The following is a 27,622-nucleotide window of genomic DNA, read 5'->3' as shown; positions in this document are numbered from 1 at the left end:
AGGACTGACAGATCTAGGTACCACAACAGGAGTGGCATGGGAGATGATGAGGTGCTCCTGGAGACTTGGGGACAGGTCACAGCTCAGGCTGAACATACTGGGGGCATAGGCTGTGTCGCCACTTCCCTGGTCCTACCTCCAGAAATGGCTACAGGGCCGGCATTGTGGCCTGGTGGGTTAAGCAAGTCAAGGAACCTACACCCAAGTCCTCCTCTCAACCCCACCCTCATGCCGCTCACCCAGGGCCCTGGAGGCCTTGTAACTCTTCTTGAAAATGTGATTGTGCATCCTGCACTTAAACATGTCATTGGAGATTTAAGGGCCCCCGACGTTCCTAATGACATCATTAATTTGCGTCCACCCAGCCCTGGCCCAAACCCAGGCCTCTATCCTTGGCCAGGAGCTAAAGCCTATCAGCATAAGGTATGTGGAGAGACTGGGCAACCCATGGAACCTGTACATCTGGCCCAGCACCCACCTGGCTTGAAACTGAACTTTGTGGTGCTTGTCCTTGTTCATGTTCTTCAGCTCCATGAGGAATGAATGGGAATTCATCTTTGCACAAGTACACATCTGTGACCAGCAAGCAAGGGAAGGATATTTGGGGGGGGGGGTCCATAGCCCCCAGAGAGCCTTGGCCGAGGGAGAGGAGCAGGATGCTGCCTTTCTTTCGTGTCTGGTCTCTGCCCCTTACCTGAGGCCTCCATTTGCTGACAGTAGAGAAGGCGGTGAAGCCAGCTCCATTCCCCAGGCTGGGTGTGTAGAGCTGGTGTCAAGGCCTCCTTTGTGCCATGAACTGTGCTAAGTACTTTCCAAAACACATTAGATCCCTACCACAACATATAGTGCCTCCAAATTACCAGTTTGGAAACTATGTCTCCAAGAGGCCAAGTGGCTTTCTAGTACACAGCAAATGGGGGGTTTCAACCTAAGTTACCAGCTGTCTGACTTCAGCTGTCTGTGCAGGTCTTAACTGAGCATGATCAGGGCTGCTGCATACAACTACACAGGTTGTACACTCTACAGCCTTAGGGACACCGATTGTGTCATTGTCTTGTTTATCCCAAAACAGCAAACCAGGTCTTTCTGAAATAAAAGTGCCATACGACACGCACCTGTACCTCTGGTCACTCTGGAGTTCCCACTGGTTCTGGGATAACAGAGTACAGAGGCTGATGTCTCAGACTCCTCAAAGTCCCTCAGGATTCAGCCTCCATCGGCCCCCACCCTTGTCTTCAGGAGGAGAGGTGATAGCTCAGCAGTGCCTCTAATGGGATGCATGGCTCTTTGGGGGCCTAAGGTCTGTGGGAAGTCAATCTCTTCATGCGATCGTTCTCATCCTACATGAGGCTGGGGTCTTGGACTTTGCACCCAAGCAGGTGAAGTTGGAGAAATAGAAAAGGGCATGCCAAGTGGATGATGACAGCTTGGGGGCCAGCATGACTCTGATGGCTTGTGGGGAAAGCAGAAATATGTTCTGACTCCCAACCTCTGTTCCCTCTGTAGTCCACATATGCTGGCAGGATGGGGGTGCAACATCTGACATGCCTTTGGGCAGAACACAGAGCCCAGGAGGGGAAGTTCCAGTCAGGAACAGTACAACATCATGTTCAAGTTCAAGATACTATCAGAGAGTTGCAAAGGTTCTGAACTTGAATCTGGGGTGCTCTCTGCCTAGTTCAGGGTGTGCAGGTGAAGCTGCTGCATGCAGAAAGCGGAGTGATGACAAGGGGCCCAGAGCTGAAAAGTCAGACACTTCCCAGACAGGTTGCTGAACAAGCCATCCTGGTCAGGGTGGAGTGGGGCGGGGGCTGGTTCGGGGAGGGAGCAGGTAAAACTGTGCTTATGTCCTGGGCAGTGGTGGAACCAGGGATGGGGAGAGACAAGAGTGGCTGCAGATGGTGACTCGGGCATTGGCAAAAACAAAGGTGGTGACTTCCTCTCTCATCTCTGTGGGGTGGGAATGGTCAGAGGCAGCTGTGGTGGCACCCACCATCTCATTTAATCCCCACAGCACTGGCAGCCCCTGCTAATTGATGAGAAAGCCAGGGCTCAGAAAAGCTGAGCAACCTTCCCAGCACCACCTCGCACTGGAACGGAGACAGAAACGCAGGTCATCTTGACCCTGCAGTGCACTCCTGTTTTGCCACAGCAGACCCTATGGGTGCCCCTCCTCATCCTGAGGCCAAGGGAGGGCAGTTCAGGAGCCAAGTACTGTTCCAGAACCTCAGCACCTCGGAGCTGAGTGGGCAAGACGGGCCGTGGGGCAGGCTGCACAGTGCCCTGGGAGGCTCACGAGCTGCTCTTCCCACTCTGGCTCCCTTTCACACAGCCCTGGAGATCCTTCTGCTGTCAGCCTGGTCTGGCAGTGCTCTTGCCTCAGAGATTCTTGGAAATCATGAGAGACCCACCACCTGCTGTCGGGGCTAGCATGTACCCACCCACCCACCCGGCTCTGACTATGCCCCACCCAGCACTGAAGGCAGCCTCTGTCTTACCTTTGCAGCTGCCCAATTTCATCAACACCACACTTCCGCCACATGAGCAGGTGACCGCCCAGGAGATTGACAGCTACTTCCGCCAGGAGCTCATCCACAAGAGGAACGAGCGCATGGGGAAGCGGGTCATGGCACTTCTGCGGGAGAATGAAGACAAGATCTGCTTCTTTGCCTTCGGAGCAGGTTTGGGCCAGTGCGGGGAAAAGCATGGGCAAGGGACCTGGGGAGGTTTGCTAGGCCCAAAGCCTAGCCTCTTTCTCACCAAAGGAACAGTCAAGGTCCTACAGGGTGGGAGGAAAAACTACCCGGCTCTCGGCAGCAGAGAAGAGACCCAAAGCAGATCACCTACCTGCTCCTGGCCAAGGCTCTCCATGGACAAGGGAAGGGACCTGGTTATAATACCCCCACAACTAGATGCCCAAACTGCTGTGGAACTCCCAGACTCAATTCAGATCGGAGTTCCTCTTTGCTTAGGGACTACAACGCCTGCAAAAAGGCCCCCTCCAGACAAGACAGAACCTCCTTAGGGCCAGTTGGGAGATGAATGACCTCATGAATCTTATGTTCAGGGACCCTGTAAGGCTGCCTCCTCTTCTCCCTCAATGGAGTGCACTAATTCTATAAGAGGTTGATCTGCAATTATAAAAGCCAGGATGAAGAGACTTCAAGCCCAATGGAAAACCAAAAACTGATGGTCTCCACCTCTCATCCAAGCAGCCACAGAGAGGTTGGGTTTCAGTCCCTTATCAAGATCATATAGTCATGCTGGGACCCCAGAGGTGACACCAGCTCACCTGGGTCAGCATAACCTCATGTTCACCCACAAGAGCCAGGGCCAAAGCCAGGAGGGCAGCATGGCCTAGTAGCAGCAGCCGCCACTCACAGCTTCAGAGCCTGGCCCAGGTCCTGCACCTGAGCTGGGCCCTTGGCCAAGGCTTGTTCCCTCTTTATAAATGGGCAGTGATTACAATAACTATTTGATGAATGGAAAATACCCACCTTGTACAACATTGTAAAGGTGGTTTAAATAATGGACTATGTGGAAGGAACTCAAAAGGCAGAACTGTTATGGGAAATTATTATGATAATGAAGAATAGGTATCTGCATTGCGATGTGGAACCTTGCACTTGACACTTTGTAAGCAGAGGGCCCATCCACTAGAATAAAGTCAGGGGCCAGAGCCACTCAGTCTCTCTCTCCCTGCTCATTTGCTTCTTTTCCCTCTTCTTCCCCCTTTCCTTCTCTGTAACTGTCTTTGTCGTCGACAGCCGGATCTACATCAGGACTAAATGTTCTATTTTTCTCTTTTAGAGGATAGCTTTTGTTCAGTAACTGATGTCAATCAACACTAATGTCTTCTGTCACCTGCTGTTTGGGTTATTCATGTCATCACCTGCTTTGTGAAAATTTTTGAACTGCTCACAGTACCTGCTGTGGCACCCAGTCCTGCAGCTTTTGTCTTTCTCTCCCAGGGCCTGTCACCTGCACACTGTCCTCCAGGTCCTTCCCTTGAGAACATTCTGATTCACAGTGGGGCATGCCCACTGTTGAAGCTCTCGCCTTCCCTACATTCCAATTCAATTCCAAATCCTTCAAGAGTGAGAGTCAGGGGTCTGTCTTCCTCTTGTGTAGCCCTCAGTGCAGTGAAGGGCAATGGGAGGGGCCCAGGAGCGGACACAGGTCACAGCTGCTGCATGCAAAGTGTTATGTGTTCCTGTTCAAGCCTGTTCTGGCCTGGGGTGGCCTCTGGCAAGCCCTTTCCTGTCTTGCACCCATGGTTTCCTCATTGGAATAAGAAGATCCAGCCCTGGCTTGACAGCTGCTTACAAGCTTCTGACAAGGGTGGGATTCTTGCAGGCCAGCCTAGAAGAGCTTCCTGGGGGAGCTGAGCTTGGCTGAGCTGCACAGAGAGGACCAGGTCACTCTCCAGCACTGCTCCCAGTTAGAGGCCTGGCAAGAGTCAGGACAGCCTGGGTGGGTCCTACAAGAAGGTATACCCCAATTCCCTTACTCTCTCACTGTCCAGCTGCCTCCCCCCAGCCTCCTTCTTGAGTCCTGTTCGTGCCTTGCCCCTGGCTGTAGAGCAGCAGGCAGCCCTTACTCATTGTTATGGTCTTGGGAGCATTTAGTGAATTGAAAGAGTATAACTACAATTACCCAGGCCTGTAACAAAGCCTCTGAGATCAGGTGTTTCCTAAAGAAAGAGTCTTATTTGGCTCATAGATCGTGGAGGCCAAAAGTCCTCCCCCAGCTGTGTCAGCTCATGACAGGTGGCATTGTGGTAGATGTGCATGTATAGGGTGAGATGGGCCAAGAGGCTGTAACAACTGCAATGCCCCAGTAACCCAAGGACCTCACCCTATTGGACCCCACCTCTCAAAGTCCCACCACCACCCAACTTCTAGTACCTGAACTTTTGGGGGAGGCACCCAAGCTGCATGCATATGGTAGCAGTGAATGAATGAAAGAATGAGTAGGTGAATAAAGGACTGGAGAGACACCTGTCCTGGTCCCTGCCCAGGCCTGCGAATAGATTCAGATAGGAGAGCTGTAAAATCAGGGTGCAACAGTCTCCACCTTGACACTGTGGGTCCACTCTGCCAAACCTGTGGACCCAGTGCCATGGGCAGCTCCGTCTCCTGGCTCAGCCACGCCTGCAACCAGTGGCCCACCCTGCATGGCAACTATTCTCCCGAACCAAGAATGTCACAGCTGGCCGGAGCCTCCAAGCTCAAGCCTGCCTACCTTGTCATAGCTGTGAGTGAACTGGAGACCCCAAGGATGGCAACAGTATAGACAAAACTGAATAATAGTAGGGACAGCCAGGGCCGAACCCGAGGCCTGAGTGCTGGGAACCGAGGGCTCTGTCCATGCACAGGGCCTGGTACAGAGTCAGTATATTGGCACGGAACAAGGTCCCATGAAATCTGGGGGAGATGAGTCCCCTCCCAGCTCCCCACATTCTGATGGCCAGGCAACTCCCAAGTCCCAGAAGCCCGCAGGACTTCTGTGCAGGGAAACCCTCCTTCCTCCTCCCACTAAGTCAGGGTTCTTCCTGCAGGTTGTTCCTGGGCCTCCCCAGACTACCAGGCAATGCAGACTTTGGCTCTCAGCTGGACACCTGCTGTGCATCCCCTGCTGGGTCCTCAGAAAACACGAAGGACCCAAGGTGGGTGGGGGAGAGGCTCCACGCCTCCAGGAAGCTGTCTGGCCTCACCCTTTCCTTCCCTAGGGTGCTGGTCCACCTGCACCAAGGTGTGTCCAAGCCAGGCCTAAGTACCTAGAAAGATGCCCAGCCTTGCCAGGGGTCTGAGCTCAGCTCTGCTGATCTGTCATTCTAGCGCAGGCTCCATTCAAAGTCCAGCAGGAGGCCCTAGGGCCAGCATTATCCCTCCAGTGCTCATTCAGACCTCAGCCAATCCACCCTGGCTCCAGAGTGCTATCCCAAGGACCCAGAAGTTAGGCCAGGATTTTCAGTCTTGCCAGCAGTCTTGTCACTCCCCTGTTCTGTTCCAAAGGAGCCACAGTGTGGAGGGCAAGAGCTGTGGAGCCTGGCTCCCTGGGTCTAATGGGCAATTCTACTGTTGAATGCTAAGAGACGGCAGGGAAGCTCTCCTAGGACCTCAGTCACTCACCCGTAAAATGGGGATATGTACCTGCCTCACTGGAGTGTGCTGGATATGTTGGTTTTAGATCCCAGGACTAGACTGTCACCGACCAGCAGTGACACTAATGACGAGGAACACTCTTGAGGGTCAGGAAAAACAGGAACCGCAACCGGACCCCTTATTGCCCAAAGTGGCTGCGTTTATACCCTTCCCTCCGTTGCCTTTTTCCCCGCTGGTCTTAGCTTTTCTCCCTGTAGGTCTTACTGCTTTTATATCCCTCTCGTCGCCCCATCCGTCTTACATGCTTTTAGCAACTGCTTTTATACCACTGGCCACCAATCACTTCTCCCCATGGGTCCACTTAGTGCTACCTGATAGGCCATAAGCAATGACATAATCGCAGCAAGGGCATCAGCCTATCCCTGTGACTTCCTGTTTACCTGCTGGCAAGACCAACCCCACCTCCTGGCCCTGGGCCAGCCGCCATCCTGCGACGGCCTTTCCTATTCCTGGGAGCAGCTTCAGCACCCCGCTCCCCACACGAGACTGTCTACCATGTAAAAGGACACTGATGATGAAGGACCCACTCAGTGGCAGCCAGCACTCCAGACCCTACCTCATCTGTAACATTTGTGGTCATACTACCCAGTGGGTTTTGTTAGAGTCATGTTGGAGGTTAACAGCAAAATGAATAGGGGACAGATGGCTTCCTTGAGACCTTGCAGGCAGACCATTCACGCCAATGCTAGCAATGGGTCTGTGTCCTGGCCAGTGCTCCCCACCGCCACCCCTGTGGCCCTCTGTTAGACATTTGGGAGAGGTGGCAGAAGTCTATGTTTAGTGGAAACACCTGTGCTTTGTGCCTGTACTCGGCAACACATCTCTTCCACTCCTCCCAGAAGCTCCTCAGCAGGTAGAGGGCAGACGGAGTGCCTGGATGACATCTGGGGACCCAGAATAAGATCTGCCTCCTTAGGAAGTGGTCACGGTCCATGTACAAGTCCGGTTCTTCTAGAATGCACCAGGCTTCTGCCCTGGAGGGCTGTGTCAGCCTGGGAGATCATGCATTTGGACAAGTTAAGCCTCAATAGCCCTTTCCCCCCAAAGTCTTGTAGTCTGGGGAAGTTGCAGGTGCCAGATTTCCTCTGATCTATAGGTAACAGAAAAGTAACTGCTACTGGCAATGTTTTTTAGCCAAGTTTATCCAAGTTATGGATTCATGTTACATTCTGAAAACATCTCCTTTCTATTGCATTTGAAGTGAAAACTCCCTCTGTTTAAAACAAAAGATAGATTTCAGAATCCCACCTGGAGAAATAAAGTCAGCAGCCTTCCTGTTTCCCACACGTGGTTTTACCTGGAGACCGACCATTTGGGAGAGCTGGCAGCTGTGTGGGCAGAAGTCTATGCTGAGTGGAAACACCTGCCCTTCATGGCTGCACATGGTTGATGGCTTCTAATCAGCCCTCCACTCACCTTCAGAGGCAGAGCAGGATGGAATCATTAATTTGAGAGGGGAGAACAGTTGACACAAACGTCAGGGAAGCCCCAGGTCTACAGAACAGAAAGCCCATTAGATTTCACCTCATGGGCCAGCTGTGCTGGTTGCCAAGCACTACCTGGATCCCGTTACACACGGGTGTTCTCCGCCCTCTGGGGAGCAGAGTTGCTAACGCCCTGATGAAGAGCCATAGGGGGTCTAGCTGTCTCAAAACTCCCTCTAGAAGGTGAGGCTGGGTTGACCAAAGAATGAGAAGGTCTGAGAACCTTCTAGAAAATAAATCCCAGGCCCTGTTGAGTAAACCTTAAAGGCAGAGGCCAGAGGAAGAAGTTTCATGCTAAGCAGTGGGACTTGAAGGATGGGAGACAGTGGAATCATTAGCAGAACCAGTGAGCACAGGTGGAGTCGAGGACACAAGGACAGTAATGGAACAGCCTGATGTCCTGAAAACCTCTTGCATCCTGAGATCGTCCACGTGTTCTGGAAAATGTCTAACCCTCACATTTCAGCTGGCCGAATAGCCCTTGGAGTGATCGGCACTGAAGGGAAGCAGGGGCAGTCAGAGTGGGCTTCCTGGAGGAGGTCAGAAGCAGTTAAGCTTCTGCTGGACCTGAGCTACCTCCAGCTGTGTTTCGCTGCCTCTCATCATCCCAGGGTCTTCAGAACCAGACCCACCCACCTGCTCCCTGCAGCCCTGCTCCTCCACATGGCAGCCTCAGGAATGGCTTTCCCCTGAGCTGCACATGGGGCGATTGTAGCCTCAGCAGCAAGAGGGATACACGCCCAGCCGCTCTCTCCTCCTCCGAGCCAGCACCCATGGCCTGCCACATCTCCAAGTGCAGCAAGAGGCCACAGCACCCAGAAATATTGCAGAATTGCCCATGGCACTTCACAGGCCCCTGCCAACCCCTCCACGTGGACATCTGGCAGCCGGCCTTCCTACCATGGGCTGCGATCCCTGTCCAGGATTTCTGTTCCCAGTCCAGAACTGCCAGCCAGAGGCACAGCCCAACCTGGCTTGTCTCCCACTGTGTGTCTCCAGGGAAGAGAGAGGACAGAGTGCCAGGGACCCAGCTCATCTCTAGGGCGGCTGTCTCCATGTACGAGGACCCAGGAATCTCAGCTGCAGGCTGAGCATTCTGGCTGGAGGATGTGTTGAAAAGAACAGGAGCGAGGGAGCCAGGCTGCGTGAGTTGGGAACCCAGCCCTTCTCCCCAGGGAGTAGCCAGGGGTGGTCAGTCCGTCAGCCTGCACCTGTAGGACCCAGCACCCTGGGATGTGAGCTCTGCTGTTGCCACCATTATTGCAGAGACCCTGAGAGCCTATGCTCCCTCAAGGACAGGCCTGCCAAATGAAGACATCATTGGGCCCCCAGAACTGAGGGGACCAAGCTGGGATGCTACAGAGAAGTCCCAGGAGCCAGGTTCAGCTCCAAGGGTTGGTGAGGCTCAGGAGAGGAGCCCCTGTCCCTGTAGCTGGGCAAGAGGACACAGGTCAGCTCCTCTCGTAAGGTTCCCTGGGGCCTGGAGTGCTGTGGTTCTAGGAAAGGAGACCCTGGAGGTAGCAGAGGGTGACCACCATGACCATGGTGCCCCCCAGGCTGAGCACGGCCTCATGCAGCCCACCTGGCTTCACAGGGCCCATCGCATTATTACTGCCTAGGTCTACAGTGGTCTCGTCCAGGAGGGAAGGAGGACGACTGGGACATCTCAGTGTTCCAGAGCTTGGCACCAACGAGACCAGCAGCAGGTCCCAGGAAAGATTGTAGACCAAGTCTAAAGGCGTTCACCTGCTCCCTAGAACAGGGGAGGCTCACATGAGGGCCTTCCTGGCTGCTAAATAAAATGTTAATTAAACCACAACCTGGTCCAAAGGAAATGAAAGACTCAGATCCCAGATCCCTCGGGCTTGAGAAGGACCCAAAGAGTTACCCAGGGAAAAACTTCAGCCTGGACAGTACCAAAGCCCCAGAGGGGATCCTGCGCGCTGCGGGAGCCTCCACCTCAACAGCTGCCCCCTGGAATGCCCTTGGTACAGACAAGCACCCTCGTCATGCCCAGGCTTGGGCACCTCTGACCATCTCTGCCCACATGACTCTGGTACAGTCAGCAGGATTGCTGCAAGAGATGAATCTACATGCAGCCTAGTCCCTCCTATATGCGGGAGGGATGGTTGGCCAAGCTGCCCATCCCGGAACTTGTGTCCCCTGTACAGGGCTGAAGGCAGGCAGGAGCTGGTCAGCTGCAGCCGTCCCCTGCAGCCTGCAGAGCACCTCAGGCTCTACCAGGTCTCACAGGCACTCATCCAGCTCTGCCAACACCCCCTTTCACTCCTTATACCTAATACTCAGAACTTCCAGCAGTGTGGTCACACACCTCCCAGGGGCCCCAGCCCCATCTGCGGACACATCTGCCCTCCACACTGACCTCCTCAGGTGGAGCTCCTGGCACAAGGCTGGATACCAAAGAGGCATCCTGCTCCAGGAGAGGGAGAGAGCCTGGGTGCCCCAGGGGTCCATCCATTCACGGGGCTATCGTCCAACCCTCTGGTCCCACTTCCCGGGGAAAACAAAACTTTACCACGGCCTGACATCCGGCCGCCCAGTCCTGGCAGCTACACCGTACTTGAAAGTTTCCCTTGCATTAATTTCAGACGGAACATAAATACGGGCTGTGGTGCCTCTTCCAGGAGGAGAAGGCTGGAACCCAGTGTCCTCGCTGGAGAGAAAACACGTGTGCTGGCCAAGGGGAGCCGGGGGCTTCGGAGCCTCTGTGGGAACATCTGGCTCTCCCTGCTTCCCGCCCAGCCCCACAACACGGCCTTGAAATTGCCCTGCTAATTGCTGCATTGTTCTGGCTGAGCAATCGCATGCCTCTCCGGTCTGCTGGACCCTGGAAGGTGTATGTGTCCCTGCCCCAGCATCCTCCTTCACAAGACGTGCACTGGGGTGTGCAGTGAGCAGAGACCCAGCCAGATGACCCTGGGCAAGTCCAGGCTTCTCACCGCAGCTCAGTTTCCCCATCTTAAAAGGCTGCTCCAAATCATATTGGAGTAGCACCAAGTCCCTGGGAGGCTCCCTGAGTGAGGGCTTGATGGGATCGTAGTGGTAGGAGGACCTGAGACCACGTGGAAACTGAGACCAAAGGAGGGAAAGGAGAGCCCGATGAGGATGGAGTTTCTCAGTCCCAGCCCCCAGGCAGGAGGACTCTTTCAGCCTCCCCAAGGGCCAGAGGGCTGGCTAGACCTTTAGGCCTGTGGACCTGGTTCTGCCCCCTGAGCCTCGTGGCCCCGACGCAGCTCTCCCTGCTCTCACACTGTTACTCTTTAGGGAGCCTTCTCCTGCATGTACAGAAGTGTGCCTTAAGTGAGACATGATCTGGGGCACTGGAGACACCAGCACCTTTGCAGCCTCACCATTTCCACGACCTATAATCCCCACCCCTCACCAGATCCTTGCTCTTCCTCTTCCCTGCCCCTCCCCCTGGACCCCAAGCATCTCAGGAGTGCTCACTATACAAACCCTCCTCTAAGAAACCTTCCCTGATGTCCATCTCTCCTCACTCCCTTCCTTTTGCCTCTCGGGTGCTCGCTGTCAATGTGTCTTTGCATGTCTTGGCCCTGTCCTGGTCTCTCTCTGACCTCTGCACCCACAGCCCTGCTCTCCTCTGGGAAGACTGCCCTCTGTCTCCCCAAGTCTGGGTGCTCTCTCTCCTCCTTCGGTGTCTCTCTGCCCTTCTCCTCCCCACCCCATTCGGGCCCTACCCCCGCGGTCCTCCATCCCTGCCTCCTCCCCTACCCATGCGGACTCAGCAGATGAAAGTGAATGTGTCTTCCTGTGGAGCGCTGGCCAGCGAACAGCTGTCAGTGCTGGAAAGAGCAACTGAGCTGTGGCCAGGAGACCTGGGAAGCCTGGGCAAATGATACAGGCTGAGCCCTAACATCGGGGCCCCTTGGAGACCTTCCAGGACCTTCTGTGCAGATCCCAGGTTTTCTGACTTCAGAGCCAAACCCAGAGCCTCCTTCCAGTCCCCTGGGTCAGCATGCACTGGGCCCTGACTCAGGGGCTGGTCTGCCAGGGGAGAGGGGCCAAGCTCCTGGGAGGGGTGGAGTTTGGAAGAGCATCACCGAGGGCCAGGACTGGGCTACACCAGCAGAGATGCGAGAGCTCAGGTCTCGCTGGGACAGCATGAGCTCATGGAAAGGATGTGCAGGAGGAGGCATTACCATTCATTCAACAAGCATTTATGGAGCCTATGCTGTCAAGTGCACTAGGGACCAGGATGAACTAGGCACACCCTTGCCCTTGAAAAGTTCACAGCCCCCTTGGATGGCCTGTTGGCAGCTCCCTGTGACAGCCTGGTCTGGGCGGAAGGAGATCATGCAAGCTGCAGGGAGGAGAGTGGGTAACAGAGCTTGAGACCCAGGGCAGCCCTGGAATGAAAGGGAACTATGTGTGGCTTCTGAGTCTGTGTAGGTGAAGACGTCCTGTGAGCTACTAGGCACGTGATTGGGGCCAGGGTGACATTTGTGCGGAATGTCTATCCATGCAGAAAGAGCAGAGCGAGGGGAGGCCCAGGAGTTAGAGGACATTCCTTCACCAACAGCCCCAGCAGTGTGAAATGAGGGGACCACCGAGAGAGCCCACACAGGAGTGGATGACAGGCAGAGTGGGGACAGGGGCTCAGGCACCACATGGGATCAGTGCCTCCTCGAGGTGTGTGGGGAGGAAGCGGATGTGACCTCAGGAAGGCACAGCCAGGATCTGAGAAAGGGGGCCCTGGGTATTTTCATGGCCTCAGAATACCTGATGTTTTCCATCAGACTGCAAGGAGAGTGGTCCAGATCAGCAGCTGTTTGCTGCTGCTTCTCTAACCTGAGGCCAGGCAGCCATGGGCGTTCAGCAGTGTCCACAGATCAGAGAGGAGGTGCCCATGCTGTGGGGTTGAAGCCCCGAGCTCTGCTACCCAGGCACTGGGGCTGTCCCCATGGGTTCCACCACGCTATGGGAGCAAGCAAGGGGGGTACTGTCTACAGGTGTCTCTTAGGACTACATTCTGGGTCTTCCCAACACTTGCTCCTCCTGCCTCCTTCACCTGCGCAACTGCCTGCAGGAGTTGGTCAGAGGGCTGTGGGCCCCACTGGCACCTGGGGAAACACAGCTGGTTTCCCAGGCAGGACTCCCTGGCTAAAATCAAGATCCAGAGCTCAGGAAGGGCCTGAACCTGCTGCCTTGTCCATGTTTCTTCTTTGGGGGGACTCCCACTCAGGCCCCATGTGCTGTTTCCAAGCCTGGGGTACTCATCCCTTCAGTGCCACCCTGCTCCCATCCTCACCTGGCTCAGTTGTCCCACTCTTCAGCCAGCAATGCCTCCTCCAGAAAGTCTGCCTGCTCCTGGGCTGGCTAGAACCTCTCAGGTCTTATAGCCTCCCGTGCTTGCTCCTTGTCCTTCCTATTGCTGGGTCACCAGAGCCCAATTCTTGAGACTGTGACTGTGCCCGGACAGGACCCTCCTGCTTCAGCACTGTCCAGTGCAATGAGCACCCTGTACTTGCTCAGTGACGGAATGAACCTGTAGAGGAGTGGAACGGAGGGGGAAGAAAGGGGATCCCTTCCTTATCAGGCCCTCTGGAGGAGACCAAAGCCCCCCATGAGTTCCAAGAGCTTGAGCAGCCTTCTCCCTTTTACTTGGGCAGCAACCAGTGGCATTAGAGGGCTGTGGGTGTGCCCAGGGTCTCACAGTGTGTGCTGGACCAGATCCCTGTGGCATTCCCATTCTGATGATATTTCCCAGTGACCCCTAGGTGGAGCTGCAGGATCTCGGGGCTGGGGGACTTCCTGAGGTATAGAGTGTGGACTGCGGGGTACCCCCTTGGTCCAGCCACAGCAATCCCAGCCTGGCCCCCTGATGTGCCAGGACCCTCTGCCTTCTGACAATTCACCCACTGACCCTAACCCTCACTACACTGTCAGCTGACTGATCTTCTGGCTCCTACCTGTTTCAACTGCCACAGGCAATCAGTGATAGTGCAGGGGCTTCCCCCCAGACTCTGGGATGAGTGGTGAGCTGGAGGGGAGAGGACTGCCCACAGGAGACACCGACACTGGTGGCTGAGACCTGGGCAGCAGGAGGGTTGGGGGTATCCCAGGACACTGAATCCTAGCAGCAGCAGCATCCACATTCCCTTGGCCCCCTAGGAATCCTTCCTCACCAGAACCTGGGAAGAGCCTCCCTTGGCCATGCCCCTCACCCCAGCTTTGAACTGCAGTGCCAGATCTGTGTCTAGAGTGTGCCTGGGGCTGCAGAGCAAGTGTGTGCTGAGTGTTTGGTAAGTGACCTGCCTCGGGAGGTCTCTGTCCATGTTTGCACCTCCCCAAGGCCACTGTCGGTGTCTGCTGGGCCCTGCGGTCCATGGGATCTGGTTGGTCTCCCCCACTCTGATCATGTGCCTCGTGAGTCCTCTGTGGCCATCCCTGGACCTGACACACTATGTGTGCTCCATAAAGGTTAGGTGGATGGTGTGTGCCATGAACACCCAAGCTAGGGGAGGAAGGAATCTTGCCATGATGCACCATAGACCTTCTGGTCTTGAGGCTGGTCCTTGCATGCCTGCCAGCAGCTACTCTACTGGAAAGTCGGGGGCTGTGATTGGCTTATGGTCTGAAGCAGCTATGGACCCAGGAGCACTTGGGAGCCCTTACTACATATCAGCAGGCCCTGCTGCCTGTAATCTTCACAACAACCCTCACTGTTGCTACTGCAATTCCTGCACAGATGAGGAAACTGAGGCACAAAAAGATAGAATCTGTGCTAATCTGTTAGCACAGAACCAGAATTTGGACCTATACAGGGTAACTCAAGAACCACATCACACCCACTCATGGCAGTCCAGGGTCTCAACTTTGATATAAGCTGCTGGGCCCAGACACAGACCCAGAGCAGTCCCCAGTGGCTGATGGCTTGTGACTGTATTTCAGGTCACTTTCTGGGGAACAACACTGTCATCGATGTTCTGAGGCAGGCCGGGCTGGAGGTCGACCACACACCTGCAGGGCAGGCCATCCACAGGTAAGCAGTCACCTCGGGACCAGCTGGCCTGCTGCTTCCTGTCACTGGGTCATGCCTCATACCTGCTGTGTGACTGGCTGCACCCCTGCCATTCTGGCCAGGCCCACAAGAGAGAGCTGGAAAAAGCCTCTGGTGAGATGGGCCTCATGGGGATGGGCCCTGACCAGGCAGGCCATAATGCAGTGGGAGCAGTGGGAGGGAGGCTGGGTGTACCACTGACAAGAGGTCAGAGTGGGCCAGGATGCGACTGTAGAAAGGCCAGCAACCTTCACATTTAGACACTGGAGATTGGGTGGGGGTAGAAGGCCTCAGGGGTCAGTTCCTCAAGGTGGTTGACCTGGTCCTGACTAGAGAGGGTACCTGGCCTCTTTCCTGTATCCCACAGCAGCCCTGCTGACCCTCACACACCTCCCTCCCTACATACCTCTCCATTGTCACCTCTAGCTGTGCCCTTATCCTTGGCTTTCAGGCAGGACACACCCCTCTGCTCACTACCAGCCACTCTTCCTTCCCATGAGAAGGTGTTGCCCGAAGGTGGGTAGTGCCCACCCCTCTTTGGACCCACAACACCAGTTCCAGGCTAGGCATACACAGGTGTCAGTAGGTGCCAGCCTGGGCAGCCGTGAAGGTCAAGGTCCAAATCCCCAGACTCAGGTTCAGTGTCCATTCCAGCCTTTATGTGGAGATTTTCCCAACAACCCACAGCCGTAGAGTGAGTTTGCCCAACCAACCTGGTGAGCTCAAAACTTCCTGAATCTTCATAGCTCTCTTTTTATCAACCTGCCTTGAGTTAATTCCCCAACAGCTGCAGTGCCACCCAGCAGCCAGGGTTCCAGGATCCTGAGGTTGCCACAGGGGTTGGGGGTAGGTGGGCCAACCTGACGTCCTTCTTGCCTTTGAGAGAGAAGCCCTTCACTCACTATGAAGTTCGAGAGTGCAGCAAGAAACAGCCTGCTTGCTGTCCTAGGCAGGCAGGCTCTCCACTGAGACACAATTTCCTCTCCCAGCCTGCTCCCAGGACTCATCTGCCTGTGCCGGTGACCAACACAGAGAGGTTTGCTGTGAGCTAGATGCTGTGTGAGGTCCTTGCGATGCCCCTGTGAAGCAGGGGGCAGTGTTATTCCTGTGGTACAGCTTAGATGGCCGATAACTTACCCATCGTCACACTGCCTGTGAGTGGCAGGGTCCTCAGCCACCTGCCTCCTGCCACAGCACTGACCCTCATTCAGGCCTGCCTCCACTGACAGGGGCACAGCAGACGGGTGCTGGGCACAGTGTGGGTACTGTGATGGAAACATGTCTGGCAGCGCGCAGCGACTTCAGCTGCTTCCCACTGCCAGGCCCCCTTCCAGCTGCTTTGCCTGCATCCACCGGCACAGTCCTCATGCTACCCACTCCATTTCATAGAACGAGAGACTGAGGCATGGTAAAGTTAGGTAACCCCTTTCCCAGGGTGGTTGAATAAATGAACTCTGACTAAACTCTTCAGGGCCTCCAGAGGTCGAGCCCCTGCTTGCACTCTCACTTCCTCCTTGCCTGGCCTCAGCTCTCTCCCTGCCGGTGACCAGAACAGCCTTTGGCAGGTGTTTTTCTATTTTTAATTGTAATGAAATGAACAGCTCTTCCACTTGCTGGTATACCTGCTAGGTATAAAGAAAAGGCCGTTAAGCTATGGAAACACCCCATAAGCTGGGCTAGCACTCCCCTGGAGCAGCACACCCCCTCCTCCGGCTAGCCTTGCTTGTTTCCTTTGTGGCTCTTGCCCTCCAACATTCTCTGTGTCTCTTCCAACTTCCTCCCTGGAATTTATGCCCTGTAGAATTGGGGGACAGAGGAGTTGTGGTCCCTGCTGATGTCTGGTTCCTGCAGCAGGGCACTGTCTGCAAGAACTTACTGACTCAACAATAAAAGAAGCCACCACACGCCCACCAGGCCTGTATTGCTCCGGCTGGCCCAGAGGGACACTCTGGCCTGATCCCTGGCCATGGTAACCTCCCCACCGAGTCACATTCCTTGTCACGCAAGGCAGCCTACTGCCACACGTGTGCCTCACATGCTGTCTCCTCTTCCCAGCCCTGCTGCCGGGAGCCCAGCACCCCTGCCAGAAGGGACCTCGGCAAGCCCAGTGCCAGTGACGCCCGCCGTGGCCATCCCCTCGTCAGCCTCAGTGACCCCAACTGCCCCTACTGAGGAGGAGGACCCAGCCCTGTCCCCACACCTGCTGCTGCCGGATAGCCTCAGCCAGCTGGAAGAGTTTGGGCGGCAGAAGAAGTGGCACAAAAGGCACAACAGACACCAGCGGCCACGGCAGTTCAATGACCTCTGGGTCCGCATCGAGGACAGGTGAGCTGGGCAAGAGGCCATCCTGTCACTGGGTCTGCACCCAGGGAACCCACTGGAACTGCCCATGGCTGGGCACGCTATTGTCAGGCAAGCCTGCTGGGAACAAATTGCAGCCAATGGGTTCTGAGCAGAAACAATAGCTGTTCTCGCCCATCCGCAAGAGGCCTCTGCTCTTCTGTAGGGCTCATAAAGCATGTTCACATCCTTTTATCCTCACAAGATGAGAAAGAGCAAGAGCAAGCACAATTGTCTGCCTTGCAGAGATGAGAATTCTGGCGCAGGACTTGGGCTAGCCAATAAGCCACCCCTCAGGTTGGTTGCAACCCTATCACACCATGTGCTTCAAGTCCTAGCCCTACTCCGATCCCAGCTTCCTGCTGACACGAACCTTGGAAGGCAACAGGGGACAACTTCAGTGTGTGAGTCCCTGCCATTCAAGCAGGGACCAGATTTGGTTCCAGTCTCGTGAAACCTGGTTTGTCCCTGGCTGTTGCAGACATTTGGGACTAGAAACAAACAGATGAGCTAGTTCTCTATCTATCTATCTGTCGGTCTGTCCATCTATCTATCTATCTATGTATCTATCTATCTATATCTCTCTCCCCCTTCCTTTTAAACTTTTTTAAAAATCATTTTATCAATGAAGGAGCCAGCAGCTTCCCTCAGGTGCAGTAGATATTTTCCTGGCAAGAGTTGGCTTTGCACTTTGCACTCAGATCCCTAAGGGCATGCCTGGTATACAGGGTAGGATCCATGTGCCCGTGGAGTGGAGGTGAGACCAAGAGAGAATGGCATAAGCTGGCTGTGCCAGACACTGTGAGCTCCCATTGTCTGCGTGGTCAACAATCTAGCAAGGAGGTAGCAGGGAGGTGGCACAGAGACCCCAACCTGCAATAGGCAAGGATTGATACCCTGGGTGCTGTGTGCTTTGTCTCAGGAGAAAGTGTGCAATTTGTGATGAACCTTGTTGAAAATGGGTGGGTGCAGAAGACATCCTGGTGTGCCAAGACCCCTTAACCCTCTTCCTGTTTGTTCATCCCGCCACCTGCACTACCACCTCAGCCTGTTTCTCACCAGGTTACTTTCTGCTACCTCTACCTGTGCTCTCCATACAAAGTGGAGACCACTGGGCAGCAGGAACTACGCTGTATGGTGAACAGCGTCACTAGGACACTAGCAATGTCCCAAGGAGAGATTGTCATGGAGGAATAAATAGGGTCCTTCCCACTGTGTAACCCAGCCCTGGCCATGGCTTTCCCCGGCTATGGGTCCAGGAGTCTCAGAGTCTCCATCTGGGATCCTTCAAATCCATCAGTGTTGCCCTCAGCAGCCTTGGAGAAATGCTGTGGCTACCTGCGGAGCCTATGGCAGACCTCATGGACCAGAGCAACTGCTGCTGAAGGTGCACCTGCTGAGTTCCCGAGCAGTTGTGGGAAATGCTGACTTATTTCTGTGACTCTAGGTGGTAAGCCAAGGCCCAGAGCAGGTAAGGGCAGCTTGTCCAGAACCACTCGAGCCAGCCAGGGCTCCTGTTCATAATTTCAAATTCGTGTGGAGGTGTACACTATCAGAAAGACTTGGAGCAGATAAGAGGCCAGTACCAGGAACCTGTGGGGGTGAGCCCTAAGAGCCCAACTTGGGTTACCTGGATATGAACTTCTACAGAGCCCTGACTGACCCTGCCTGCCCAAGGAGACATAATTACACCGAGCACAGGCCTTCCCATTTAGCCAGGGGTGAGAGGCACTGGAGCTGCCAGGGAGGCACTGGGTGAAGGAACAGGCTGGCAGCCCTTGCAGGCCCAAGCAATAGGCTGGCCAATCAGAGCCCTGATTGCCAGGGCATGTGAGGAGCCCAGCCAGTGGTGAGTTCTGCCCACAGCACCCAGGGGCTGGGCTGTCAGCTCCAGCAACAGGGTCCTGGCCCCTAACCAAGTATGAGAGTTAGAGCTCTGCAAATGACTCCAAACAGTTTCCTCTGTGCAACACAAAGCTCTGAAGCGCAGAGCCTGCTTCAGGAGACGAGAAGAGCTTTTCTTTGGCGAGAGGGGGGCACCTTCACCGTCCTGGCAGGTAAATTGCTCTTGGCTGTCTTTCTCACATCTGCTGGGGCTGGAGAAGGCAGTTTCTGCCAACAGGCAGCCATTGGTTGAAAATCCTCGTCTGTTGCACAGGGAAGCAGACCCTGATCTCCCCTAGAGGCCTGAGGGGCAGGGTACCACCTCTCCTGCTAGAGTCCCACATTGCCACTTTCCTGGAAGAGTCAGCACCCTCCTAACCAGGCCAGTTTCCCTGGGGGTTTAATTCCTTAGCACTGCCCGCCCCTCAGTAACACCGCTCCACGCTGCAGGCTCATGGAGAGTGAATCAGCACACAGGGACTCTGTCTCCATGTCTCCCCCTCCCAGCACATCTTCTGCCCATGAACCTGTAAGCAGGACTCTAGCAGGTGTCCTGGCTCCAGTCTTGCCCTTGGCCCTTGCCCTTCCTCAGCTGGAGATCCTGCAGTGTTGTCCACCTCCAGCAGGAAAGACTGCCCAGCCCCACTCAGGGACCTCACCTTCTTTCTCGGGTACTGTCAATCTTGTCCTTGCTGGCTGTCATCAGCAGCGGGCATGCCCTGCCCTCCTCCACACCTGTCTCCCTCTGCTCAGGATGGGATGCAAGTTGACATCTAATTGTATGCCAGGTCTTTTACTCCATGGTATTCCCAGTGCTTTCCAGAATCAAAGGAGTCAGTCTTTGCAGGCTGGTGGCTTCCCTGAGGCCACCCAGACTAATGGAGCCAGAACCACCTCCAGGCCTGCCCACCACTAAGACCACATCCATTATCTCTCCTCCCTGCCATCCACCTGGGCACCCCTGTCCCTGCACAGTGACCCAGATGGCAGTGGCTCTCTGGGTGTCTAGAGTGAGAGGCCCCGAGGACCAGGCCTGGACTGCATTGCCTGGATGCCCTAGGCCTTGCTGAGGATTGGGACTGGGGGAATAAACCAGTACAGGCTGCCAGCGGCTGGCCAGGCCCCACCTGGAGCAGGTCGGCCTCTGCTCACCCCTCATTACCCATGATGTAAACACCGCCAAGGAAGTTTAGAGAAGCAGCAGTCCGTGGCGGGAGAATTTATGGAGCCCCATGAATTCACAGATGGCTGCTCAGAAGCAGCGCATCCTCAGGAAACTCCCACATCTGAGAATCAGGGCAGGGAGAGGGCCAGGAGCTACCAAGGGCAGAGGCCACTCCGGCACAGTGTCTTCTGCTGTGAGAGCCTTGAGTTGTCACTGGGGCTCAGTCCGGTTCTAGTTCTCCCAGTCCACAGCTGGTACTCACAGGTGTGTGAGCATGTTGGGGTGGGGGTGGAGTGGAGGATTATTAGAAGGGAGCAGGGGCTGGGCCAGGTGTGTTGAAGGGACAGGATGATGGGTGTAGGTAGGGAAGAGAGGATCCCCTATGTGCTGGACATGCCAAGGGACAGAGGTGACGTCAGTGTGTGATGAACGCAAAACCTTCGTGGGTGCCGGCAGCAGGGGTAGGAAGCCAGGACACACATTCCACAGGCTCATCTCCCCTGAGGTGTGAGCAGCCGGCCCAGCCCCAGGGAAGGGAAAAACCACCATGTCCCTAGAAGGAACAGTTCTACCCGCCTTCTGCCAGCCAGTCCTTCCTGCCCTGGATTGGCCAGCCCCGATTCCTCTGAGCACCACCCAGCCTTCTCCTTAGGTTTCCTATGGGAGGCCAGGACCCCATTTCATTAGAGGTAGAAAATTCCCTTATGAGAAATGGGAAGGAGAATCGTGCAGTGAATAAAAGTGCAGGTTTAGGCAGAACAGGGTTCAAACCCCAGCCTCTCCTTGGACTCGCTTTGAGACTTTGCGATGGAGATGAGGCTTGGACAGACTAAGGCATCCAAAGACACTGTCAGCTGTCACTGATGTTGATGCCTTTGACACTCAGAGCTGGTCTGAGATCTTCTCCTCCCCCTGTGCCCAGCAGGAAGCTTTCAGGGGCCACTAGCATACCTTGGGCTTAAGGCACTGGACAGGAGACATTGAGAAACAGGGACCTGTGACCTCCCTTAGCTTAGCAAGACCATGCTGGGCATAGACCACTTGTCTAGCCCTGTGGCTAGTGCCTAGGCAGGACAGGAGCAGGAAGAGTCTCAGGTCACAACAGAAGAGACAGCTTTTCAGTGTGGAGCCCCAGGGCAGAGACCCTGACTCGGCCTCAGGAAGCCTGGGCTGGGCCCATGCACCCTGCCTCTGGGATGGACAGGCCCTGCTAGCTCTTGTCTGCTGGGAAGCCATGAGATACAAGTCCATGCTGCAGCAAGGAAGGCCTCCCCGGCCAGGAGGAGGCAGACGCAGACAAGGAGGGCAGAACAGCAGGGCCTTGAGTACAGGGAAGCTAAACTGCTGCAAATCAGTCACCGGGGTAGTCTGCTACCATCAGACCATGAGCCCAGAGCCTGGTTACAGGCAGTCTCTGACCCCAGGAAGCACAGCCCCAGTCACCCAAGCATTGTGTGCCCCAAACCTGGTCTCTATAGCTCCTTAAAGTTTTCTACAGGGCCTGCTAGAGCACAGCCCATAGGCCCCTGCCTTGGCAAGAAAGCTAAGGCCTGAGATTGGTCCCCGATGGCTCTTGGAGCTCTGATTGGGTTGCGATGGAGCCCTGCTCCAGGGAGGCCTTCCCTGGCAGGCAGGATTGGACAGCAAACCCTGTTGCAGGTACTGGTCTTGCTCTGCTCAGCTGTCTTCCCTGGGCTTCTCTGCCCAGGTCCTCGCTGTGGCTGCTGCTGCTGGAAAGCAGCTTAAAGTCTGTGGGTGGTTCCCCATCCCTCTTGTGTGAATGGAGAATCTGAGGCCCAAAGAGCAAGACTGGCCTTACAGCACACAGCAAGCCAGCAAGCCAACACAGACTGCAACCGGCTCTGCCTTCCCCCACAGCTGGGGCCCTTGTCAGCCCAAGCCAACTCCAGCACGTGGTGCCAGCCATCGGTGGGGCCGGGGGACACTCAGTGTTTGGCTTGGCCAGGGTGAGCTGAGGAGTGGGGGCCTGGGCTGGGAGACGGCGCCCTCGTGTGCTGAGCAGGAAGACATTTGTGAGGAGAGCTTGTCCTCTACCACCCCCAGCCCCAGCCATGGTCCTGGGACTCCTTCCAAACACTGAAACCCACTCAGGCTCCAGGGGGACGGGAGGCGGGGGTTGCGTATTGGGTGTTCAGTATGTGAAAGAAAGCCTTGAGGACTTGGCGAGAGGCCATAGTGAAGCTCTTTCCTGGACTGGCCTTTCCAAGGGCCCAGGAACCCCAACTTGAGGCACTCAGTGCCATGCCAGCCTGCACCCCGGAACCAAGCACCCCAAGCTGGAGCTATGGAAAGGGGAATTCTAGGAACTTGGTCGTGTTTGTATGTGAGCTGTCGGATTGTTTGGAATTTTTCCTAGAGTTGGGGGAGGTTACTTTTTGCTTTTGCTTTTTCTCTTTTTTCTTCAGAAAAGAGGAGGTCAGGCATCTGGCCTCCTGTAAGACACCTGAATCCTGCATCAGAGCGCCTGGGCTGGAGTCCATGATGGCTCAGGCAGGTAGGCCCCGGCCACTCACCCACGTTAGGGACCTGCACTGGATTCCCAGCTCCCAGTCTCAGTCTCGGCTCCTGTAGGCATTGGAGAGCGAGTCAGCTGGTGAGCTGAGCTCTGTCTGTCCATGCACCTATTGGTGGAAGTAGATGCTGAGGTCATGACCTCCATGGATGCAGGCAGAGGAAGGTCTTGGTCTGCACCTCAAGCTAGCCTCCACCCCGGACCGTGAAAGGCTCTGTGGGAGGCATTTCCTCCTTGGCTGGCTTATCTGGTAGCAAATGCTCCAAAAACAGTGTGTCCTCCATGGACAGGTGCAGACGCAAAATCCTGAGCTACAAGGCTAAAAAGAGCCAACGTCTCCTAGCACTTCCTGGGTGCCTAGCACTATGGTACTGCATGGAGAAACCCCTAGGCACGGACACCACTGGCACAGTGGGGGCCCTGAGTGAGACCCAGGATTCTGTGGGAGTCAGAAATACCCAGGGCGGGGCACTCGGGGTTTTAGGGCTGATCAGAGGCCTCCAGGGCAGGGGCAGGGAGTCCCCAGTCCTCATGGCTGAGCAGGACAATGGCAGCCAAGAGGGTGGAATAGAGTCGGACCTATGGGGTGGATCCCAACAGGGCCTGTGTGGTTTGAGGGTGGCATGGATGGGAGGTGTCAAGGGACCTTGGAAGCCACACACCGCTTCTATTTAGAAGCTCTATTTCTAAGCCCTCATTGTGGGACGTGGTTGTCCCTCCTGTCTTGATAGCTCCTCTGGAACTTTTTAAAGACAAGATAGTGGCACAGCCCACCTGTAGACTCCTGGTAGGAAATAACTTTGTGCAGGGCACAGTGGGTCCTTGTGCTCAGGCATCACCACAGCACCCTGTAGAGGGAGGGCATAGCAGGTGAACATTCTTCCTATGCTATGTCCCATCAGACCAGGACAGGGGGCCCAGCTTAGGCCAATTGGAAGCAACAGGTGCTTGGTGACTCCTGGGTGCCCCTGCCCACCTACCCAGGCGGAGCCTGAGCCAGACTCACATGAGAGGCGCCTGGCCAGGATGGCACTATGGACTGGACTCGGGTGAGCTGGTTGCAAGGAGCTCTCCAGGATGACTACAGCCAGCCGTTAGGATAAAACGGCTGATGGCTCAGAGAAAATGCAAGCCAGGGTGCTCCCAGATGACCAGCAGTGAGCCAGGCAGTGCGCCACCCAGAGAAGGCAAGCCACACTGCAGCCTGTCTGTTCAGCTGCCTCATGCCCACCCATCTGCCAGGAGCACCCTCTACTGTGTACCCAGATCAGAGCCTGACCCTACTATGTGTCCTGGAGCAAGTCACTTATCCTCTGTGCCTCTGCGCTTTGAGGAGCACAACAACAGTCACCTCTGCCTACTGACAATGTCCTAGGATGGAAGGTGCAGGCTCAGAGAAGACTTCTGTTACCCCAGGTCCAGACTCCTCCCTTGGGCCTTCCTGTGGCTGCAGAGACCCCTCCCAGAGTCATCCCTGGCCCCACAATGGATGGAAGGCTTCTCTGAGTGCCTGCTGCCTCCTGCACTTCCCTCCTGGTTGTGATGGATGTGTGGACTCCTCTGTCAGGACCACCACTGCTGCCCGCCTACCCAGGGCTCCCTGCAGGCCTTGGCTCCTGGAGCCCCAGGCTCCTTCATCCTAGAGCCATGCATCTTGCCCCCAGGTGTCCAGGTGTCAGTCTTGTCCCGATAGGAGCCACACCTCTGTCACCTTCTCTCCTTTTTTAGCCTCTGCCTTGTCCTGTGTCTCTCTGATCATCCCTTTCCAGTCTGCCCCTCCTGAGGCCCCAGGAGCTGAGCTCCTGCGTGAGGCATCTCTCAAATAAACTTTCCCACCCAATACATTAAAAAGATGTATTTATTTTTCAAACGCACAGTTTACTTCCCAGATGGCCACGATACCCAGGGCTGGGCCAAGATGAAGTCAAGAGCCAAGAGCTCCATCCATGTCTCCCACACAGGTGGCAGGGGCCCAAGCACTTGGCCATCCTCAGCTGCTTTTCCTGGTGCATTAGCAGGGAGCTGAGTGGAAGGGAAAGCAGCTGGGTCTCAACCTGGTGCTCTGCTATGGGATGCCAGAGGCACAGGTGGCAGCCTCACTGGCTGCACAATGCTGGTCCTTGGATTCTGCTTTCGTCACTTCCAGGAGCTAACATTCCCTGAGGTGGAGCCTTCCAGGTTGAGCCCCCAGGATCCTGGTGGACATACCTGCCCCACTGTCCTCTGCATCCCGGCCACCAGGCCACCTCTCTGAACCCGTTTAAGCTCATCTGTTGAGAAGGAGCGAGTTCAGAAATGCCATTCAGGGAGTCCTGTGCTTGCTATGCACCCCCAAGACACGATGGTTCCCAAGAGGATGGATGGCATCACTTGAAAATGTTTCATTTTTGTTACATACATCTCAGCAGCCACAGAGGGGAGAGTGGCCAAGTAGGATGAAAGTATTTAGGCTGAGAACATGGTCACTGAGTTACCTTCTCCCAAACACTGCATCCCTTATGCTCGAGACCCCATTCCTGGGGGGAACCACACTGGAAACCTGACCTTTACGGCCTGTCCTGGCCCCGAGCCTGACCCACGAGGGCAGGTGCACATCCAGAGCTCAGCCTGCCAGCCTTGGTAGCCGCAGGCTGCTCACCTTCCCTGCTCCAGCACTTGGTCCCTCCCCAGTTCTATGGAAAATAAACAGCAGTAGAGCCAGGTGTGAGCCCCCAGGACTGTGCCAGGTGCCAGGACTGATGGTCACTCTACCCTATGTCTCTTCTCTCCCAGCACCACTGCCTCGCCACCCCTGCTGCCCCTCCAGCCTACCCACGGCTCCGGGACTGCCAAATCACCCTGCCAGCTGTCTGAACAGCTCCACCAACATGACCTGCCACGGCCCGCCAGCAGTTCAACGTCCAGCTGCCCTCAGCCCACCCTGGACCTCCTCCCCAGTGTTGCGGTCGCCATGGCAGTTCCCTTCCTGCTGCATGGCCATGGGCCCTGCTGACCTCAGCCACCGCTACAGAGAAGCCAGAGAAGTCGTTGGTGGCTTTGCGGCCACCCCCACCTCCTGGGTGCCTGGCCCCGCGTGTGCAGGTGGCTGACGGGATCGGTTAGGACACTACGCTTTATGATACCCGAGTTATGTCTTCTTTTTTGTAGAAGGATCTTAATTTCCCATAGTGCTATGGGGCTCTCTTGTAAAATATGTGTCCATATTAAAAGAGAAAAATGTATTTATTCTACCGATAAAACTATTCCTATATGGCCTATGTTGTAACCCCTGAGTCAGCCCAGCATCAGCTTGGGATATCTGGGGCCCCATGCTGACTGTGGCTTTGAACTTGGCTTGCTCCCAGATCACCAAAGGCTCCTGGATCCAGTTTGGCCTCTGCCTCCTGCCTTGGGGTCCTCCCAGGGAGAGGTGGGCAGACAAGCTTCGTTTTTATGAAACTGGATTTGAGACCCAGAGGTCAGGTGCAAATGGCCACCTGCTCCCCTGCTCTGGACATGGCCCTGGGCCTGGGGAGAGACTTTAGGGAGGAGAATGCTGCTATTTAGGGAACCCTAAGTGTCTGTGAACTGGCCCTCCAGCACTCTCAGCAGACGGTTCCACCTACACCCTGGGATGAGGGAGGGCAGGATGCTGGCGCTAAGAGAGCTAGTCCCAGTCACGGACAGATCAGTCAGCTGAGACCAAAGACACTGCCCACTTAGGGGCTGTCCCCCAGAACCCGCAGCCAGCAGAGAGCAAGGGCATGAGTGTTCTGGTGTCCTAAGTCACAGCTAGGTGGGGCGAGCTCAGCCACAGCGCGGGTGTGGGCACAGAGGACAGCCATAGGGTGTGGAGCTCTAGGAGTCCCGTGGTCATAATGGCGATGACAGTCACTATTTGTGCCAAGCCTGTGGCAAGGCAGGCACTCTACATACTCACATCGTCACTCATCCTCACCCCAGATCCGTGAGCTATGATCATCCCCGTTGCACAGAGAAGGAAACTGAGTCCCCCATCTAGGGGCAGGGACTTGCTCAAGGCCACCCAGCCCCAGAGCAGTGCAGTCAGCCTTGTCTCTTTGGGTACTTTTCTGCCATATTCTATGCCCAAGCAGCTGCAGGGGAGACAGAGCTTGCCCAAACAAGGGCTGGCACAGGCTTCTCCATCTAGCCAGAGAGACCAGTTGCTTCTGTTGCTGTCTCTGTCGGAAGACTCCGCAACAGCGTGTGCTGTGCCTGACTTCTCTGATCTGGGAGCCCCTGAGAGGTGCACTTACAAATCAGGCCAAGGTAGGGCACAGCTCTGTGTGCCTAAAGAGACGGTGTGTTTAGGTGAGGGCAGACAGGCAACACATGCTCAAAGAGATTCACCCAGCCCTGTGTCCCCAAAGTGGCAGCTGGGTTGATAGTTCCCTGGAACCAGAATGTACACAGGTTCCTGGACAGGTCAGAATAACGGAGCAGGTGTAAGGCCCAGGGAGGCAAGCTGTGTCTCCAAGGCAGCACAGCCGGGCGGTGTTCTCAGTCTCATTAGCTGCAAGGTTTGGTGGCAGCAGATGAGCCACACTGCCATCGTGCCCAGCATGGTAGCTGTCTCCCATTGGAGGCGGTGGAAGTCATTAGCTGGCCAGAGGCCCCTGGGGCATCTTGGCCATCAGCTGAATTCTTTTTTGGCTCAGCGCAGATAGACATGTTTGAACCTGAGACTTGGTAGGAGCTGGAAGCTATGCTTTTAACAAGCCAGCCAGCCAGCCCCGTGGGCATCACACTATAAACTGAGCTTGACCTCAGCCAGAGCTGGGACATTTTTCTCCTTGGCAAAAATGTGACTTCCTATTTTCGAGCAAGAAGGAGCTTAGCTGACTTAGAAAGCAGACCCAGGAATTGCACATCAAACGGTGCTGCCGAGGGCTGAGGGGGATGAGCTAAGTGTGAAGGAATTAGAGGCACACGGTCCAGGGCCCCCTCTGCCAGGGCCAGAGGATGGCGTGAGATGTGTTTGGTGGAGTTTGAGGTTAATTAAAGTGA

The 27,622-nt window shown here is 55.5% G+C and overlaps 1 protein-coding gene across 1 annotated transcript in view; it reads left to right on the top strand.

Moving 5' to 3' along the window:
• TRABD2B (TraB domain containing 2B) overlaps nt 1–26,362 on the top strand; it is a 192,796-nt gene extending 166,434 nt beyond the window's left edge. The window contains exons 4-7 of the mRNA XM_004598496.2: nt 2,507–2,681; nt 14,585–14,675; nt 16,749–17,018; nt 25,388–26,362. Of these exons, the coding sequence (XP_004598553.2) occupies nt 2,507–2,681; nt 14,585–14,675; nt 16,749–17,018; nt 25,388–25,607 (756 nt within the window). The 3' untranslated portion in view covers nt 25,608–26,362. The remainder of the gene's footprint in view (nt 1–2,506; nt 2,682–14,584; nt 14,676–16,748; nt 17,019–25,387) is intronic.
• Nucleotides 26,363–27,622: the final 1,260 nt, after the last annotated feature.

This window comes from Ochotona princeps, chromosome 2, assembly GCF_030435755.1.
Source record: "Ochotona princeps isolate mOchPri1 chromosome 2, mOchPri1.hap1, whole genome shotgun sequence".
Lineage (NCBI taxonomy): Eukaryota > Metazoa > Chordata > Mammalia > Lagomorpha > Ochotonidae > Ochotona > Ochotona princeps.
This window is presented reverse-complemented; position numbering and strand designations above follow the sequence as displayed.